The 19,850-nt window shown below is 40.0% G+C and overlaps 2 protein-coding genes across 2 annotated transcripts; one reads left to right on the top strand and one right to left on the bottom strand.

Moving 5' to 3' along the window:
- The first annotated feature begins 175 nt into the window (after positions 1 to 175).
- LOC5521412 lies at positions 176 to 11,792 on the top strand. Its single transcript, XM_001641270.3, has 18 exons — positions 176 to 672; positions 875 to 896; positions 1,228 to 1,302; positions 1,861 to 1,991; positions 2,374 to 2,476; positions 2,566 to 2,607; positions 2,923 to 2,990; positions 3,258 to 3,333; positions 6,167 to 6,238; positions 6,579 to 6,680; positions 6,887 to 6,949; positions 7,205 to 7,309; positions 7,881 to 7,938; positions 8,277 to 8,449; positions 8,947 to 9,003; positions 9,269 to 9,392; positions 9,900 to 9,922; positions 10,787 to 11,792. Exons 1-18 carry the CDS (start codon positions 614 to 616, stop codon positions 11,201 to 11,203), a joined length of 1,770 nt encoding a protein of 589 aa, XP_001641320.1. The 5' UTR covers positions 176 to 613; the 3' UTR covers positions 11,204 to 11,792.
- A 419-nt stretch (positions 11,793 to 12,211) lies between these two features.
- On the bottom strand, positions 12,212 to 19,651 carry LOC5521525 (serine/arginine-rich splicing factor RS2Z32). The gene is made up of 7 exons (XM_032366729.2): positions 19,497 to 19,651; positions 18,010 to 18,021; positions 17,878 to 17,918; positions 17,484 to 17,597; positions 14,757 to 14,841; positions 13,214 to 13,253; positions 12,212 to 12,600 (listed from the first exon to the last, which is right to left on the bottom strand). Exons 1-7 carry the CDS (start codon positions 19,612 to 19,614, stop codon positions 12,411 to 12,413), a joined length of 600 nt encoding a protein of 199 aa, XP_032222620.1. The 5' UTR covers positions 19,615 to 19,651; the 3' UTR covers positions 12,212 to 12,410.
- Between the last annotated feature and the right edge of the window lie 199 nt (positions 19,652 to 19,850).

The following is a 19,850-nucleotide window of genomic DNA, read 5'->3' as shown; positions in this document are numbered from 1 at the left end:
AAAAAATTCTTAAAAAAGAAACTTTAACTTGGGTCGAGACTCGTCAGATAATATACCTTCTATCCGCTTGCAATTCATTTTTTTTATTTTGGCCCGGTCGTGCGCATAAGAAGTAGCTAAGCCCTGATTAGCGTTCCACAGCACCGGATGCGATATTCGCTCGCAAGTGCTAGTTCCATTTTTTTTTGTTGATACTTGGCACTACAAAGAAAAACAACTTTGTATACTATACATTTAAAAAGCGCCCTTATCGGCCCGGCGCCATATTTTCTCACCGCGCAAAAAAATATTTGATTTATACGGCTTGTTTTGTTGAGCTTGGATAAAAAATATTATAGTAAAATACCATGGGCCACTGATATCAATATCAAATCTACGAAACAGAAAAAAAGGTAGGTAATATTTTAGATACTGAAAAGTGCGAGCGTCGAGCGTGATATTCAAGCCGGATATGATAGAGGAGGGTTGGGGTACACTGCACTAGAGAAGAGAAGCCACAGGCGGCCCGCGACCCCTTTCGCCCCTGAGTACTACATGTTGTCATAGCGGCACAGGTTGGCGCCATGTTGCACTGAACTCTAACTGGGATATCGCCGTGTAGTCACGTTAAACCATGACAATTCACATCAAGTACCCAAAGAAAAAAGAGTTCTTCTCTTGGGAGGAGTTAGGGTAAGGATTTTAGCAGTTTCTTTTGAATATCGAACGTTGTTTATTTATGTAACTATGCGTCGTTTTTTTTTGTAAATCGAGCGCCTCAACAAGTCGCATGTATTGTTGCTGTATTGGTCGGGTTTATGTGTATCACAACTCTGCTAACTCGTTCTTTTTATCTTTGCTAAATTTTCTACCTGTTTCCTTTTCATCCACAAAGATGCCTTGCCAAAGCTTTAGGGGTAAGTGTTCTAGAACCGAACGGATCGAAGGCTTCGAATTCGAAAATATGAACAATCATTGTTAATTGTTCTTTAATTGTAACTGTTTTTCATTTTTTTAATAGAGTATTTTAGCGTTTTATGAAGTTATTTTATATATAGCGTTTCTCTGTATATCTTTTTTTTTGCTATTTCTTTTTATTTAATTAATATTTTGTTTGGTCGAATCAGTAATTATGCAAATCTACCTACAGAACGACATGTAAACATCATTTGAAGACAATGGTAATTAATAAAATTAAAAGAAAAATCAAAATGAAAAATATAAACTTTCTTCTTTCTTTTTCTTTAGTTCCAGAAGACCCTTTTTTTGAAAAATACCCCACCAGACATGAAAAAGAAGAAAGTTGGTGGTTTATCCATGAAGGTAGAATGCACTGCTATTAGTTTTATGTTTCTCTAGGGGGTCAATACAATTACAATGAAATAAGAGGCATTTCAAAGGGGGTTCACTAGAAATGAATTAGTCTTTTTTGTTGTGAGAGTTGTAAAGACTTCTGAATATTTCTGTAGTTAAACTTTTTAAATAAAAGTATCAGAACAAAATTTTCAGAGGCAAGGGGTGTTTTTTCATGGAGGTTCCACTGCATGTTTAATGGTCCTAAAAGAAATTTATGACTCAATAGATTGGAGAAAAGAGCCCTTAAATAGTATGAACACTGTAAAATACATAATGAAAGACACAGGCACCTACACAGGAAGCTCTTACATTGACAAGCATTTTGCTTTTCCAGCCTTTGTTTGGTTGACATTACGAAAAAGTTGTCATGACTTTCCACACCTCCAAACATGCTGTATACTAGTGCTATTTGCATAGCACCAGCAATGCAATTAAAGGTCACACCAGCAGGACTGCCCAATTCCATTTATATGGCCCCTGATCAGGCTAAGTATTTATTTTTTTTCTTATGGTTGATTCTTGCAGGATTTGAAAGAGTTACTGGACATAAAGGCGCTTCATGGAGATATTCACAGGACTTATAACATGCACGATGGCATGTATAATGGGAGAGTGATTGAAAAAGCAGCTGAGATGTCTTCTAATCGGTACCTCAGGTAAATATGAGCTGAAAATTCCATTTCGGCTGTTGGACTGTGTGTTCATTGCAATAAGAATATTATTTTGGACACATTATGAAAGAATAGCCTAATGGCGAGCAAACAAATTTTGTGAAGGAGGTGAAGATTGAGGTTAGGCTTTTCCACCTTCTTCATTCCCCTCTAACCCAAATTTTTTTGCCTTTACTTTTGCCATTATTTTGTCAAAGTCCAAGGAGTCATGGTAATAATAAATCATTGGTTCCCAGAATAAAATAGTTCTGTAGGTCAGGTTTTATGTGGATAGACAAATTAGTTTTCTAATTCAATAAGTTACTAGAGGTAAATAAAAGAGTTAAGATTTAAGATGAATCACCTCTCACATCCATCTTTCTTTCAGTTTTGAGGAGCTCCGTGAGGTGCGTGTTGCATTTCAATTATACGAACATGAGGATATGATGGGCCTCGTTATAGATGAACAGATACTTTTCCGTACGCTTAAGGTTTGTATCATAAAGAAGAGACAAAAGCCTCATTTCTCCCATTCAATACTCTTGTGTGAGTTATTGAAGAATTTTTCTATTATTTATAGGTGTGTGGAAGAACCGTGTCCCCTGTAAAACTCATGCAGCATGTAAGTATTCCTATCATGATCACTCTTGCGTTGGAGGGATGGGATGCATTGGGGCTATTCTAAGGGGTGTGGTCAGGCTTGAAGCAAGAGGGCTCAAATGGACACTGTTAATAGCTGATAACAGACAGGTCTTATTCTTTTTTGTTTAACCCGCAATGTTCACTATTTATTTACAATGAATGGCACATGCCCCTGGAGACTCCCTCTTTCTACCCCCACCCCCCCCCCCCCCCTATAATAACAGGACATACTTACCACATGCACCCTTGCTAGTCAGGGTTCAGAGTTTACTGATGTTTTTTTCTTCTTCTCAAGATTAAGCACATGGTTCGACATGTTCCAGACAGGCTGATGTTGTATGAGTTTCTTGATCTAATGTTACTGTAAGTATTGTCTAAACTGCCTCTTTTTTTATTTAATAGACCTATTAAATCAGTAGTGTCAAGCCCAGCCATCCTGTGTGGGTCACGCACACAAAGGACGGCTGCGCGGGAGATTATTAAATCAGATGCGATAATGATTAGAGTTAATTTTATGTCATAGTGTTGTTACCATAGTGATAGGACCTATATCCTACCAATTATTATTAAAAGTGACACTAAGGTGTGTTGCCAAAGATTTCTAATAAATTCTAACTGTGATACTTACAGGTGTGAGAGAGATGTTGAGGTTGAAGTACCGCCATTACCACCTGTTAGTGGTTTTGACAGAAGTAAACTTTACAAGGTATGCCACCCACAGTGCCGGGATAATTCAAAAGAGGTGTTCCTCTTTGATGTCAGCGTCTCTATGACAGAGAAAGGCATTTAGAACCACTGGGAATACCCCCTTTTGGTTAACTCCTTCAGAACACCTTTATGCAACAGAGGGTTAACACATTGACCCCTGAACCGGCCTGTACCGGCTTTGGGAAGTACCCACAACCCAAAAAATTCTTAAATTCAAAATAAACACAACAAGATGAAGATACTCAGGCATCAGTCTAAGGGATAAATGGTCTTGCAGATATGCATCCAACCAAGGTGTTGGCATCTACTCTTAAGCCAAATAATAGCACAGGTTCTTTGACAAATCTCAAATCGAACAAGGAGAGAAAAGCAGAATCACCCCTCTCAATAAAACGCTCAAAATACCACACAAGGGAGAGAGATCAGCAAACACAGCTCAAGACACAAATAGATACCTTTATTCTGATCCTCCAGGTACATTTCCTTGGCCTCAAAACACAATGTTCATTCCTTGAAGGATTGTACAACCACGAAAATATCTTTACGTATTGCAAAGCATTCTGGGAGATCCAGGGGAAAATTCACGAAGGGAGGGCCAGTCAACACTCCTCTCCCCAAAGTCAGATGGTTTTTTATACGTCTTTTCACCCCGAAGCCAAACAAATCAATTCCAGGCCATACAGACCCAGAATAGCAGTGTAAACAATTTTGGAATCAATTTGGTTTCAGAAAAGACAGCATTTAGGAGAGCTGTGGTGATTCATTAGAAAATTATTTTCTCATCCAGGCAAAGCCAAACAAGAAAAAATCATCATGAATCCACCTTTGCTTGCAAATATCCATAAGCAAAGCACTCAATTATGCCCCAAAAGACTTCATGATGTCCTGAGACACTCTCCTAATATGCTCATAGCTGTATGTTTGATGAAAAATACAAGCAACCATCAACTTGTGCTGGCTTCAGCACATCGACGAGGGATTAAAAGTGGGGACCGCAAAGCACTGTTGGAAAGCTTGGATACCGCTGACTAGGTGCAGCTGTGTTTGACTTTGACGGGCTGTATAAAACTCAGAATAGGGGGGGAGGTATCTGTTTTCAGTCTGTTTTTTGTAAATTCAGCTCCAAAAAAGCCAGGAGTCAATGGGTTAATCAACCACCCCTAGATTTTAATCAAAATAACTAGACCTTTTTATACTTGTGCTGTGACATACACCAGTGGATTGGATCACATATATGCCATTTCTAGCAAGTGAATATCTTTAACCTAGAAAATAGAATTTTTTTTACTTGGACATGACTGGACTCATTGATAGGGATGATATGCATAGCTTTTTTAGAAAAAAATGCCCAAGAAAACATCAGATTCAGGCAAGGTTTTGTGATAAGATTACTTTGACTGTGAATATACAGGAAAAGTACCAAAAGTGGGTTGACACTGCTGCTTTGAATTTATAAAGGCAAATATTTTTATAGAATTTGGGCTCCCTGTGTTTTCCCTAATGGTTTTAACATAAGAATTATCTGTTAGAATATCAGCCATAACTTAAAGGAGGCTTGTTTGTATATCAAGCAGAATTTGCCTACACTGTTGTATGCACCTAAGCTTGCGAAAAATGCATTGTTCTCAGGCAGTGAGGCAAGCATGATTTTTAGGGTGTGTTGGTAAACACATTGACCCCTGATCCGGCCTGTACCGGCTTTGGGAAGTACCCACAACCCAAAAAATTCATAAATTCAAAATAAACACAACAAGATGAAGATACTCAGGCATCAGTCTAAGGGATAAATGGTCTTGCAGATATGCATCCAACCAAGGTGTTGGCATCTACTCTTAAGCCAAATAATAGCACAGGTTCTTTGACAAATCTCAAATCGAACAAGGAGAGAAAAGCAGAATCACCCCTCTCAATAAAACGCTCAAAATACCACACAAGGGAGAGAGATCAGCAAACACAGCTCAAGACACAAATAGATACCTTTATTCTGATCCTCCAGGTACATTTCCTTGGCCTCAAAACACAATGTTCATTCCTTGAAGGATTGTACAACCACGAAAATATCTTTACGTATTGCAAAGCATTCTGGGAGATCCAGGGGAAAATTCACGAAGGGAGGGCCAGTCAACACTCCTCTCCCCAAAGTCAGATGGTTTTTTATACGTCTTTTCACCCCGAAGCCAAACAAATCAATTCCAGGCCATACAGACCCAGAATAGCAGTGTAAACAATTTTGGAATCAATTTGGTTTCAGAAAAGACAGCATTTAGGAGAGCTGTGGTGATTCATTAGAAAATTATTTTCTCATCCAGGCAAAGCCAAACAAGAAAAAATCATCATGAATCCACCTTTGCTTGCAAATATCCATAAGCAAAGCACTCAATTATGCCCCAAAAGACTTCATGATGTCCTGAGACACTCTCCTAATATGCTCATAGCTGTATGTTTGATGAAAAATACAAGCAACCATCAACTTGTGCTGGCTTCAGCACATCGACGAGGGATTAAAAGTGGGGACCGCAAAGCACTGTTGGAAAGCTTGGATACCGCTGACTAGGTGCAGCTGTGTTTGACTTTGACGGGCTGTATAAAACTCAGAATAGGGGGGGAGGTATCTGTTTTCAGTCTGTTTTTTGTAAATTCAGCTCCAAAAAAGCCAGGAGTCAATGGGTTAAAGCAATAAAAAAAAGGATTGATTTTGTCTATCCTCAGAACATTTTAGGATCAACAAATAAGATTTATAAATAGTTAATAATGAAAATTGTTTTATTGGAGAATGATATAAGATGCTATAAGAACTCTGATGCCTTTTGTTGATATTTATTTTATTTCAGATTTGTGATTTTAGAAAAGTTTTGACACCTGAGGAGGAGAGAAAACTCAACCAGCTGAATACCACTTATGAGGTTAGCTATCAAACATCAGTTGATAAAGAATAAGCCAAAAGCTGGCTATAATTCATAAGCAGAGAGAGTGCTGTGAAAAGTGTGTGTCTGTTACTGATACCAGCAGATTCACTATCCTTTTGATGCTAACATTACTTGCCTGGCTAAACATGACACAAAGCTGATGACTAGATAAAATTTATTTTCTATTGAAAGGGTTGTCCAATTAATAAAATATACCTAAGGTTTTCAAGTCCTCAGTTGTTGTGTGGTCCTATTTGTATGAGCCAATGGAACTGTACTTGTCGACAGCTACGTCCTGAGCTGTTCCTGTATTAATGTCTTTCCTATTTATTTTTAGCAAGGATTGTTCAGATCACACCCTGGGAACAAAAGCGAGCCTCTCAAGACATGGAGAGAGGAGGAGAACTTTATTGTGGATGACAAGCCAAGGATAGAACAGGTACATCATTAGCATTCCTAGACACACACTGTTTTCCTTAAAACGCCCTCTTTCCTACCTTCCCTTCCTAGGAATTTTACTGTGAAGAAATGTGTGCAACAGATGAGGTTGACATAAGCCCCCCCCCCCCTCCCCATTTAATTTTCTCACATGTTGCTTTGATCTAAAGGTTTTCCGTTCTTGTACTTATTGTTTATCTCTTTCAGGTCAGCAGACATCAACAGCGCTCAGTTCAGCTGACAGATCACCTCGATCATTCCAACCGCAAGGTAAAAAATTATTGTAGGGGTTCCAGCGATTACTTACATTTTGCTTCACTGCTAACAGATGGGGATTTTTGGGGTTTAAACGTGGTTGGTTGGCCTCCTTGATAGGTTACTTATAAGATTATCCTTTATTCAAAGCCACAGGATGATAATATATTGACTCAATATAATGGGTAACACTTACACTTCAACAAAAGTGCTGCTTTTTCAGTGTGTGTACTAATGTCTGATTGTCTTCATATTGGTTCATTCTCCAAGGTTCTACACGCGCGATGTGGCGTACTTGGGATTACCCGTACATTCGTGGACCTAAATGACACGTGCAAAAAATCAGGTCCTACATCTAGACAAGTTCCTGCAGAGGTAAATAACACAATCAGGGGGAGGCAGGCGTGTACATAGGGGGGCTTAACATGCACCCCTTTGGCCACCAAAAAATGGGTCACTTCTTTTTGAATTTTTGAAGAATATATGTACTTTTTCCATATGATACTTATGACTGCCCCCTCCCAAGCAATTCCTTTGTACTCCCCTTGGAGGACACAACGAGTCGTAATAAAAGAAGAAATGTATGCAATAATATGATACATAAATTTAGTAAATATATAATACATTAAATATTATTCAAAAGATATTGCATCAGGAAAAGATGCTTTTTAGAAAGGGCTTTAGAACGGCGCTTGTCTTAGACCTTCTAAAGATGATGTCCCAAATTTATCAATCCCAGTATGTTTCACAAATGCAGTTTTGTTACCATACACATCTATAAATAAGGCGGCATGCATATTCTTGGGGGTTGGAGGGAAAGACTATTCAAATCATTTTAGGTGTGTGTTTTTAAGATTGATTGATTCACACCTGCAAAGCCATTGTTAGCGTACGATAATACATTACAGCACACTCAAACTTGTCATTAATGAGTTTCCTTTTGCAGCTTGAGGTCCCATGTCAAAGCAGCATCGATACCTCTCTAAATCTTACTCATGACAATCGTAAGTAAAAGAAAACTAGGGGAAAAGTGTACCCATGGGGACGGTCAAGGAGGGTGGGGTTGCTTATTGTATGCTGCACTTCTCATAGTTTTTCTCAAGCTGACCTGTGATCTGCGCACTGGAACGCCAGCACAAATTTGCATGAGAGAAAAATCTTAACCCCCCCGCCACTTTTTTATACAACTACTTCTCTTCGTAAGTACAGCCAGAAGTGAAGACATTATCTAAAAATTTACCCGACATATGTCATATATTGAACCCATCCTTTGTTATTGTTTCCCCTCCCCCTCCCCTCTGAGGAATCCTGCCTCCTACATGGTTTGATTGGTGTTATTCAGGCGAGACATGGGTGTCGTTTGCTTCAACACCTCCACGAGTAGTCAGCGTAGCACCATCACCTCCCAGTACTACTGAGTCTGCGTTTTACGTGAGAAACTTCCCTGGCACCACTCCGGAGAAGCTTTCAAGGCAGTCCAGGAGCAATCACCGGGAAATACTCGTCACACCGCGGGTAAGCAAGGCGGTGGCAGGGTGTTAGGTGCAGGACTGGAGGAGTGTGTGTGAGGGGTGGGGGGGGGGGGGGGGGTGGGGGGCTGGGGTGTAAAACGTAGTCACACCGAGGTTAAGCAAGGCGCGGCAGGTGGGAGAACTGAGGAGAGGGGGGAGGGTTAGGGAGCCGTACTCACGGCGATGAAAAGGTGGCGGTGAAGAGCCGTGGTCACACACGGCGATGACGGGGGACGGCGTTGTTTATTGAGCGTGTGGGTGCAAGAAAGTAAAGGATAAATGGTAAGAAATCCGTCATTTGGGGGAAAGACCGAGGGCAATGAAGGGGCTGGGAGGCGTTAACAACGCTGTAAAAAGGATACCGCAATTTAGAGGCGCTCTCCAACCAAATGTTGATTTATTTCTCTGTCCACACCACAGCAACGCAAGGTCACCGAGTTTCCTACAGCTTGACTCGTGCTAATTATGTCATCTTTCACCCTGTATTTGTGTTTGTTCCAGGATGTCCATAACGCGCAAGCAAGAATTCAAAACCTGCACTGGGACATTGAGACACAGGTAAACTGAATTGACATAAAATGGTACCTCTTTTTAAGCGGCCAACTTTGGGACCAACACAAGTGGGCACCTATACGAGGCTGGTCGTTTACAGGTGAGGTAAATTGAATACTGCGTTTTAGTGAAAAGTTTTAGGACTTTGTATGGTGCCCGCTGTATATGGTTCCACTGTATCGTCACATATCGTGAGATATGTCCCCATGGTGGCTGCCTGTTGTTGTGAAAGACTACAATCTTACGCACTGGATATTATTAAATATCACAGAAAGTCCGGTTAAGACGCAAGGTGGACCGGGAGATGCGAGTCAAACATCCTCGCAGCCACCAGATCTATTTAAATCGCCAACGACCCTCTTTCACTGTGACCATAGAGAGGAAAGCCAACCAAGGTAGGATTAGCTATATGCATTTTTCTGCTCCCAGACAGAAGGGGGCGTAAGAGTTTGCCGTGATGCGGTTTTGGCCTTAAACCTGGCGCGGTTTTTTGTATTTTATTCCGCGGTATTGCGGTTTCTCTCGACTGCGCGGCTTACGGTTATTGACTTGTCTCGCGGTTTTTGGCATTTTTCTGTGCGGTTTCTTTGCGATTTTCAGTGCGGGTTTGCGGTTTTCGCATCTCCCATACGTCCCCCTCAGACAGAGACATCTTATTCGTCACGGTTCAATAATTCGACACTCTACCCTTAATAGATTGGAAAAATATTCTTGGTATTTATAGACTGTTTATTGACAGGTTTACCGCTTTCTGGCTCCCGTGATTCACACTAACGAAATTAAATCCTGGTGCTTTTATTAAGGCTTGCGGAGTTTGCTTCGCCCTCGAGATTTTATATCCGCGAACACTCCTTCTCGTGTTTTAAATAGTACATAATGTATTCTTCTTTTTTTTTTTGCAGTTGTTCCTAAGGAAACTTCCAGGGTAAGTCTTGGTCTTATGAGGGACCGTTTATTTGTTATGTGGTCAAATGTCAAAAGTCCAAACTAGGATCACCCGAAAAAAAAAAAAAAAAAAAAAAAAAACACAGGAAAGGGGTAAGAAAATATTACACACATTTCAATGTCAAATCACTACTTACAGTGAGGACACAGAAAGCGGGCCATGCTAAAAACTTTGACCAATCAGATACGGCATGAACTCCGTAAACATTTTGAAAAAAAAAGTCCAGCCAGAAGAGTAAACATTCTGAAAGGAACTTCATTCGATATACACGATGTGCTATGAATTATCCGGCAGAACTAAGGTCAATTTCCGTGTAATGTGAATGAAAAATAGACCAATCTCTATAGCGATCATGCCAAAAAGAGCTATCCGATAAGGCCCGCACGGGCCCGTGTTTCCCAAGTACGGGGTCAAATAAACAACGTCCGGCGTTTCCCATTGGCCGAACTTTTTTTTTTCAAAATGTTTACGAAGTTCATGCCGTACTGTGTCGTCACTGTAAGATGCAGATGATGAGTTCGCTGAGGGTGTACAATTCCAAATTTTCTTCTTGGGGGCCGAGCATGTCCCCTAGCAGGAGTGAGATTGCGGAAATTGAATCCCCCCCCCCCCCCCCCCCCCCAATTAATGCCTGTCATAGTCCATCCTCGGGGACCCAGGGCGACGTAGAGACCGGACGCAGGAGTACTCGCGAAGACGAACCCCCCCCCCCCCCCCCTTTTTTTTTTCTTCGTCTTCGCGCGTACTTCCGCTTCCGGTCTCCGCGCCGTCCTGGGTCCCCGAGGATGGTCATATTCCCCCCTTTTGAGGTTTAAAGTTATTGACTTTTTAATTCACCTGCAGAAGTCACTTGAGGCTGATAGACCATCGGAACCACCGTCACTGCAAATATCTCCCCGACTGTACAAACCAAGGCCGGAGAATATCTATTCAACGCTTAAATCACGACTTCAGACCTCAGACACTTTACTCGATTTCGGAGCGGTCGAGGTTCCATTTTCTCGTTTCTCCACATCAGTAACTCGTCAGCTTGAAAGACGAGGTGAGGGGGATACAACATCTAAAGGAGGACCGAATGCAGTACGGATAGAAACGCTTGGCAGTCTTCCGCAAGGAAAGGATGCGGTTCACGCCGAGAATGACGCTGGTGATGTGGTGCAGCTGCTTGGGAAATTCCAGGAAGCTAATTATGTAGCGAGTGGTAAGAAAGGATATGCCAGGGAAGGTAGACAAGAGTGGAGGTATACTGCTATGGTATGATGAAGTATGATGACTCTTAAAACTGAGAGTAGTGGGCATGGTCACCAGGGCGTGACGGAATATGCCGACATTGCGCGAAGGAATATATTGCCATGGTATGGCGTGACGGAATATGCCGACCTTGTGTGATGTTAATGTATCCCCATGGTATGGCATGACGGAATATATCGCCATGGTATGGCGTGACGGAACGTATCGCCATGGTATGGCGTGACGGAATATATCGCAATGGTATGGCGTGACGGAATTGTAGTTACGGCGTGGTGTAACATCGATTTTGAATGACGAAATACTCTTATGGCGTGATAGAATAAATCTCTATGGCGTGGCGGAATAGTCTATAGTTATAGTGTGTCATGGAATATATCTATATCTTTTTGGCGTGACGGAATATAGTTATGGCATGATGGAATATACCGCTACGGCGTGACAAAATATATCGCTGTGGTGTAGTTAAGATTTGGTGTACATTTATTAGAAAGGATACATTTATAATATGAAATACATATATCAAGGGCATTGATAGAAGTAAGTTATTTTCAATATGTACTATTTTCATAATCATTGAAATAAATTGAATCAAACCACATGTATTGCCATGACCTTGGCTGGGGAAATATCACATTTATCCCAAGTATCCAACTATAACAGAATCCCGATTACTAGAGCTTTTCCCGAAAGCCAAGCCCTCTTACAGGGTTCCCCCCCCCCCTCCCTATTTACAGTACAATTTCTAAGAACGGTCCTGCAATGGATCCACGAAGATTCAAGCTCCCTGGTGGTTCGGTCATAACATAACACAGTCACTACGGTTTTCAATACACTCTCACCGACTATTTACAAAAAAAATTAAAAAAGATCCAAATGTCATTTCGTTAGTTGGATGACGGAATCCAGACAGCGGTGTAGTAGACCGACATTATCGACAAGAGTCCAAAGAAAATTGAAAAACGCACTACAAACAGCTAGCTATCGATGTAGTATTTTCTTCCAAAATCAATACAAAAACGCATAAGACAACATTTATTTGCGAACAAGCATCGAATCAATTACTTTTTGATCATAGGCTTGAAACAAAACTTCTCCAAAGTTATTTAAACTTTGCACTAAATCGCATAATACAACTAGTTTACAACATCTGAATGGTCCATGTATGTTACAATAGTTCAGTGGGTAAAATAAAAGGGCATACTGCCGTGCTATATTTCTACAGCCGTGCGTAACGATCACGCCCACGGTTCATGGGTGGGGGAGGGCGTGGTCGCCTTGGGGGGCTCATGGAGCGACGCCTCGCTCTTGGCGGTGGCCCATAGCCTCGTCTTGGAGGAGGTGATCTTGAACGCGATCTGTATCGAGGTGGTGGCGGTGGCAGAGGGCGCCTTGACATTGGAGGAGATCTAGAGAAAATTTAAAATATTTAAAGCCGCACGGTTGAAAAGTGAATTTTGTGTTATTTTAGAAAACAGTCAAAACCATGACTGGTCAAAGGTCAAAACCAGTCGAAAAAAATCAAAACCATACAGAAGTCTTAATGCTGATTCAGACAGCACGATTTGGTTGTATGTGACACCTTTACATCTCAAGTCCTAGAGTGTAAATCAACCTACGACTCTGCTACGATGGTCGACTACGAAAATTGAGCGTGTAGTTCAGGGCTAAGACATGTCGTAGGCAGTTTGCATACGACTAAATCGTACTGTCTAACTAAGCATCCATATCGAGGACCTGGGATACATTCAATCAAATACCACCAGACTTCTAACTATTTATTAGTCATTGTTGTATTGTACATGTAAATGTGTACTTGGTTGCAATTCAGAACAAACCCTACCAGACTTCAATCGTGGATGATCATCTTGCAAATAGACCGTACTCTTTAAATAGTAAGTATTGACTAATAGTAGGAATAAACTCATTAGAATGACAATGTAATACCTCTAACAACTAACAACATGATCATGATTCTTTCAACAATGCTCAGTTAAAAATACACATAGGGAATCAGCTTACCGTCTTGGTCTATAAGGTGGTCTTGAATCGGTAAGCACATCTGCAATGGGTAAAAGAATGATAAAGAAGCCAGTAAGTATAACTGAACTACAGGTTATCATGCTTTCCTAGAATTGGTATTTTACATAAGCTGTGTCACCTCAATGCACATCTACATTCTTTCCTACTCCACTAGGATAAAAAGACAAAGCAGTCATCTATATCTTTGTTCCATTCTCTACTATCAATGATACAGGATACAAATATCATTGCTAAATGACCAAAAAAAAAGGAAACATCAAGCAGACAGGAAGAGTGCAATGTGCAATGAAGCAAAGACCAATTTAGAATATCAAATGGGAATTTCTGTAAAAAAAAATTGATTAAGACATTAAAATACCTCAACATATTCATGCCGGGCAGCCACCCAACCAACTGGCGGAGTGTCGCACGTGATATGCAACATTCTTTGGCTGGTTCTACAATAATTCTCTCGCACTATGGGGTTCTGACTTGGCCAGGGTGTGGTCAAGCATGGGTTTTGCTAATGGAACTCTGGGTTGGGCGAGCTCATGATTTCTGCTTTTGGGCTTTTTCACAAGGGAATTGCCGCAGATGAAAATGGTTGTTTGGCTTTAGGACCCTTGTTGAGGAAATTCAGTAGTAATTTCTGACTTTTTATGGGCATTTTGGCTCTGGACTTATCTCAGGGCTTGCAGACATTTCACTGGGCTTTGGTTGCGTGAAAATCAAAACTTTAGGTAAAGGCTGATTAAATGTGACTATGTTGATAACAGCTTGTAAGGTAAGTGATAGACATAGAATGGACTCGTTTAACACTTCTTGGCAACATCTGGCAAAGGGTGGTTCTTTGAATGTCATGGCAAGCCTGGACCTTCTACACTGGCTTGTTGCTTGGTTGTCATGTTGAGGCTAAACCTTCTATATTGGCTGGTTGATTGATCTAGGACAAGCCGTTTGGTTGATTGGTTAGTGGCCATCAACGTCTGCATTGGAACGTCTAGCTGAAATTCCTAGTCTGCCTAAAAGATAGTAGATGCCAGTAGTCTTCCCAAGATGCTTGACAAAGGAGCTCTGGTTCGCTGTTCTGTCGGCCTGCTAAAAGGGTTTGCCCAGGTAGTGATCTCATCAGGAATGTTAGCCGAGCACTTCTACTGTTGGTCTGGAAAGGTCTCCTAGCTCTGTCAGATATAGTCTTGTCGGGTAGTATTCTCAGCTGGGTGAGGTCTATTTGAGCCTTTGCAGTCTTCAATAAGTTACAGGTTACAATGGTCTCAATGCTGGTCTACAATGGATTGGTTCTGCCTACATGAGGGACTGGCCATAACTTTATTGGTCTAACCTTTAACCAAAGCTGCTCCTCTGTTAAGTATAAATGTAGGTCTACATCAAGAAACTGAAAAGGGAATTTAGGTGGAAACTTGAAGGGAATTCTCAATTTGTAACTTGTAGGGATTTTTGCCGGACATGCCTGCAGGGGACCTCTCTTCACCATAGGATTGTCAGGGGTCACTACCCATCTGCTCTGAAAATGGTCATTCACCTCGGGAATCTCTTGGATCTCCACGGGACGGACAGGACGATGCCCAATGGCCAAGCTTACCACAAACAAAACACTCATCGCCAACCTGCAACCAAATTACACGATCAGCTTAAAAAGACTACCTTTGCATTGATTACTAGCAAACTTAAACATGCATCATGCTATTAAAGAGACATAAGGCAAGCTGTCTAAGGCTGTCTAAGACTAAGGCAAGCTGTCATTTGTCGTCACATCTCACTGAGTGCATCTCTGATAAGTGGCAGATAGCAAACCCTTTAAAGTACACACAACCTATTTATCAACCTTTTTAATGATGCAATTCCGAATGAGCATGGGAGATAGAGATGAGATAGATAGTCTATTTAAAAAAGATTGCATGGCAGCTAAAAAAAGCTAAATTGCACAATTTACATCGAGTAGAAAAGAAAAAAAAAATAAAAAATATAACTATATATATGTATGTTACAGGTAATAGACTTAAACGCGACTATGATAAGAGGAAAGCTATATACTATAAAATGAGCGAATATGATATGTTCAGTTAGGATTATATGTTAAATTTAGTGGTGCAACTGGACGCCATGGCCGGGATGAAAGATCGCCTAAAACGTTCGGTTCGGCAGCGCGGAATTGAGAATGTCCTGAATTGTCTAAGACTATAACTACACTGGTTCTTAGGTGAAAAGATGTTCGCTAGCTTATGGTTAGGGCAGGTGGAAATAGACGAAAACAGATTAAGACAGAGTTCGCCCCGTCTGTCCTTGAAAGTCTGTAAGCCATAGCTGACAAGGCAGTCCTGGTAGTTAGCTTGTGGTGACACAATGGACATTACTCTTTTCTGCACTCTCTCGATCTCGTCACTGAGATATGCCGGGAGGGCATTGTGGAAAACAGGCGTGCAGTATTCTAAAACTGGCCTAATAGTGGAAAGATAAAAGGCAATAATGCCCTTAATAGGGAGTTGGGCTCTTTTTAACATTACAATGAAGCATAATCGTGTATTGGCCTTTTTAATACATTCGGAGACGTGGGCGTTCCATTTGAGGTCGTCTGTTATGGTGATTCCAAGGATCTTCGCGTTCATGACAATGGGAAGCTCATGATTATCAATCACAAGGGGAGGAAAGTTGTGGGTGATTTTCTTAAAGTCAAACCTCAGCTCCTTGCACTTGCACTTTTTGGGTATACTGTCTGGGCTGGCGGCGTTACGAGGGTTCAGTTTGGGCACACATTCCATCAGATGAGCCCTGTTTTTTTATTTTTAGACACTGATTTTGTACTGGCTGTTGTAGATAGCTTTGATAGTAGGGCTGACATCTTTGACAATGACACAAAGACAGCTTGCCAAACACGTACCAGAATGTAAAGCAGTATTGTACAGACTATGATTCTTACAAAGTCAGCATTCCTAGCTAGGAATTTTAAATTTTCCCATGTGTATTACACATCGCAGTTGTGTAGATAGTACTGGATATGCTTAGACCAAGGCTTGGCTCTAGCACTGACTTCGTTCCGCATGTAAAATCATAATGAAACACACGGCAAGCAATCAATGCACATTTTGAATAACTCAATCTACTTAATTCAATTTTAATCCCATCATTTAAGGGTGTTCTGAATTTAGGTCGCATGACCTTGGTTGCTACCGCAATTTAGGCAGGAAAAAATCGCTTCAGGTTCGAAAATGGCGGGCTTTTTAAAGTGTGCACATTTGTTTACAAACTTTTTGCCGGTTAAAAATGTTTCATTTCCCCCCCATTTTGCAACAAGATGTCTTGTTTTTTAAAGGAGTTATTATTTTTTATACAATTTATCATGCTCATATGCTAAAATGCCGCCAACTGGGCGTAGCAAAAAGAAAAAGAAGAACACATGATATTGATTGTGTTGGAATGCAGGACGCAAGAAGATCTAATCCCGAGATGCGACTTGTTGAGGCTGGATTTTTGCTCAAATCAATAAGTACACTCAAACAATCAAAACAACCAGCTACTGTAAACCTATTTCCAGTATATACAACATTGTTAGCGCAGTAAAACATCATTTTCCGTGCGATTGCGAGTCCCAAACCAAAACATGGCAGAGAGCGTATTGCACTAGATTTGTGGCTAAGCAGCCGCACCTCCAAATAGTCTGGGCCACAGTACATGCGTTAAAAACAACTTCCAGTCGCACCCTAAATTTTTTAAATTGTGACAATTTTTGTACGGAAATATTGTTTACCATATGACCAAAATACCCCAATGGCTTGCAAAATAATTGGTCTAAAAAATTGATTTTTCAATATTTTTTTCAAATCCATGAATACTCTGAACTAAAAATCCTTTGAACAAAAAATTAAAGAAAAGGCAAATATACGTTTATTCTGCTGTGATGACATCACCCGATGACATCACCTAATGACGTCATCAATATATAGCCCAATGAGCCACTAGTCTCCTTGAAAAATTTCAGCAGTAAAACTCTTTTTCTAACAAATACACGGTAATTTAAAATTTCACTAGCAACCTAACTTCCAAACACCCTTAATCATATAAATAATTTCAACTTCAGTATGAACTGGGTTTCATAAACAACTGCAGCAGTTATTTTTAAATAGAACTCAGTCATTTCACATTCAAGTTAATGGCAAAAAATGTTTTGTAACTAATATAGTGTGAAATGAAAAAATAAAGTTGATTTATTGATCTAACGTACAGACAGATAATATCAATATACTTCACTTACCACTGTCGGTCTAGTCTGACCACCAACAGGCTTGCCACGCTCTCCACTGCGGACATACTCTACAACAATTCTTGACCCAAACAGCTTCCGATTATTCTCTCTTCTCATTGCCTCCTACAATCAGAGTAAAAAGTATCTATTTTATTCAAGAGCTATATATCCAAATTAAAATGTGACTACTATACATTGCAGCTATACTTATGGGAATGTTATTCTTGCATTAAAATGACACATGTTATCTTCCCTAGGCATGTTAGGAGGTGCAATATGTGATCTCTTCTATTTATTCCAGGTACATGCCAAACATGGTATTAAACATCTAGGATTGAATTGGTAATAAGGAATGTAAATTTCTAAGCTCCCATCTAAAGTACATGACATAAAAACCTCATACCTCTGCATCTCTAGGATCTTCATATTCAATGAATCCATATGCTGGAAATAAAAATGCCAAATGATCAAAATACTTTTTAAGTAACGTCATCATATATGGGATTTCTTGTATAGATAGGAGCATAATACTTACACATATCTCTCCCTGTCAGGTTGTTAATATGTAGAGAAAAAAAAGTAATTAGTAAAACGGTGGTGACAAGAAAATATTAATGTACAGCAGCTGTTCCCATTAATAAAAACAAATAAAAAAAGTAACATAAAATGATAGGGATAGCATTAAATACTGTAGTTCCATGAGATATTTTATGGACTATGTAATTTAGATTTATGCTTTATAAAGACAACATTCCTAGCTGGAAATTTTAAATGTCGCCATGTGTATTACACATCCCAGTTGTAAATGGTACTGGACATGCTTAGACCAAGGCTTGGCTCTAGCACTGACTTCGTTCCGCATGTAAAATCATAATGAAACACACGGCAAGCAATCAATGCACATCACAAGTAAAGACATTTGAATCTTAAACAGCCTTCTTCATCTATTGTGAATTGTGACATGGACAAATAACAATTTGTGATTGCCATTACCCACTGCCACGATTCTTGAACAAGGATATTTCATTGACATTAATCACGATTTATGCTCACAAACCCTGTGACAAATAATGAATTGCTTGATTTTACTGTCCCGTAACAACTTCATTTGTCATTTATAAGTAAAAAAATATTTCTTCAGAGCCTACTTTTAGGGCTTAAATAAAAATTCCTCAAATATTTGTGAATCATGAAAAAAATAATCAAAATTTAACAAAAAAGGTTGATAAAAAGGATTCCAACTTTTTGAAACTCAAGAAATGTCAGGGACCCCCCCCCCCACACACACACACACACACACTATGGCCCTGTATATAGAGGGCCTATACCCTTTTCCCCTTTCCTTTTCTTGATAGCTTTTGGTAGGTCCCTCCTGTATTGTACTCTTGTATCATGTATTTACCAAATTATACCAAAACAGTCAGGTAGCAAATGGGGGTACAAGTCAAAAATAATCCCATTGAATCTTATGAAAACACTACGAAAACATTGTGAACACAGTTGATATTTTTTTAGATATCTTATTCTGTTTCCGAGTAGTACAAAAGGATGCCAACACATCCTTTGGGTGCGAGGTATTCAAAACTGTTGGTACTACTGTAGATCTCAATAATGCTAGTAAAACAACTTAGTAATAGCTTTTTCTTTTACTAGCACAGCACAGAAAAGTGCGCAGCTAAGACGTATCATGTTTGGGAAATACACAATTGAATGAGAAGATTTTTATACTGAGAGGGAAACCTCGAACTGGAGAGAAGGCAATCAAAAGCTCTAAGATTAAGACGAAAAATATTGATAGTTTATATTTATAAACGGCCCTCATTAACCATAGGATGGTAATGAATAAGCTACATCATATGTATCATCCCTGAGTCTGAAAAGATCATACAACAGTTAAAAACAGACGAAGCTAACATTACAATAACCGCCGCCACACACACAAGATACTCGCAAGGAAGCTTTTCTTTTGCAGAGTATAAATTACCCGAAAAAGACGCCTCTAAATGCGGCTACATTACTCACCAGTCTTTAAGTCGCATCTTAGGAGCTTTCCGTATAGGTAAAATACATTTTCTAAGTCTCTCAGTTTAGTTTCTTTAGAAAGTCTTCCTACAAACAATTGGGTTCCCCGCGACGCCATCTTCGCTTCGTCCACGCTGCTTCAACAAGCCTCGTTCTCATGCTAAAGCTGACACCCAACACAGGCCTACCAACGAACATTTAAATTTTACATTACTGAAAACTAAATTATTAAAACTCAAGCAATTAATACGGATACATAAGTATTTTCGCTATCAAAAACTGATTTTCTAATATTAGATATTTGATTTGACCTCGTGATTAGTATAACAAACAGCGTTTAGCCTCATCCCAATA

This window comes from Nematostella vectensis, chromosome 6 (assembly GCF_932526225.1).
Source record: "Nematostella vectensis chromosome 6, jaNemVect1.1, whole genome shotgun sequence".
In the NCBI taxonomy this organism is placed as follows: Eukaryota; Metazoa; Cnidaria; class Anthozoa; order Actiniaria; family Edwardsiidae; genus Nematostella; species Nematostella vectensis.
Note: the sequence above shows the minus strand (reverse complement) of the source record. Positions and strands in the feature narration are given on the sequence as shown.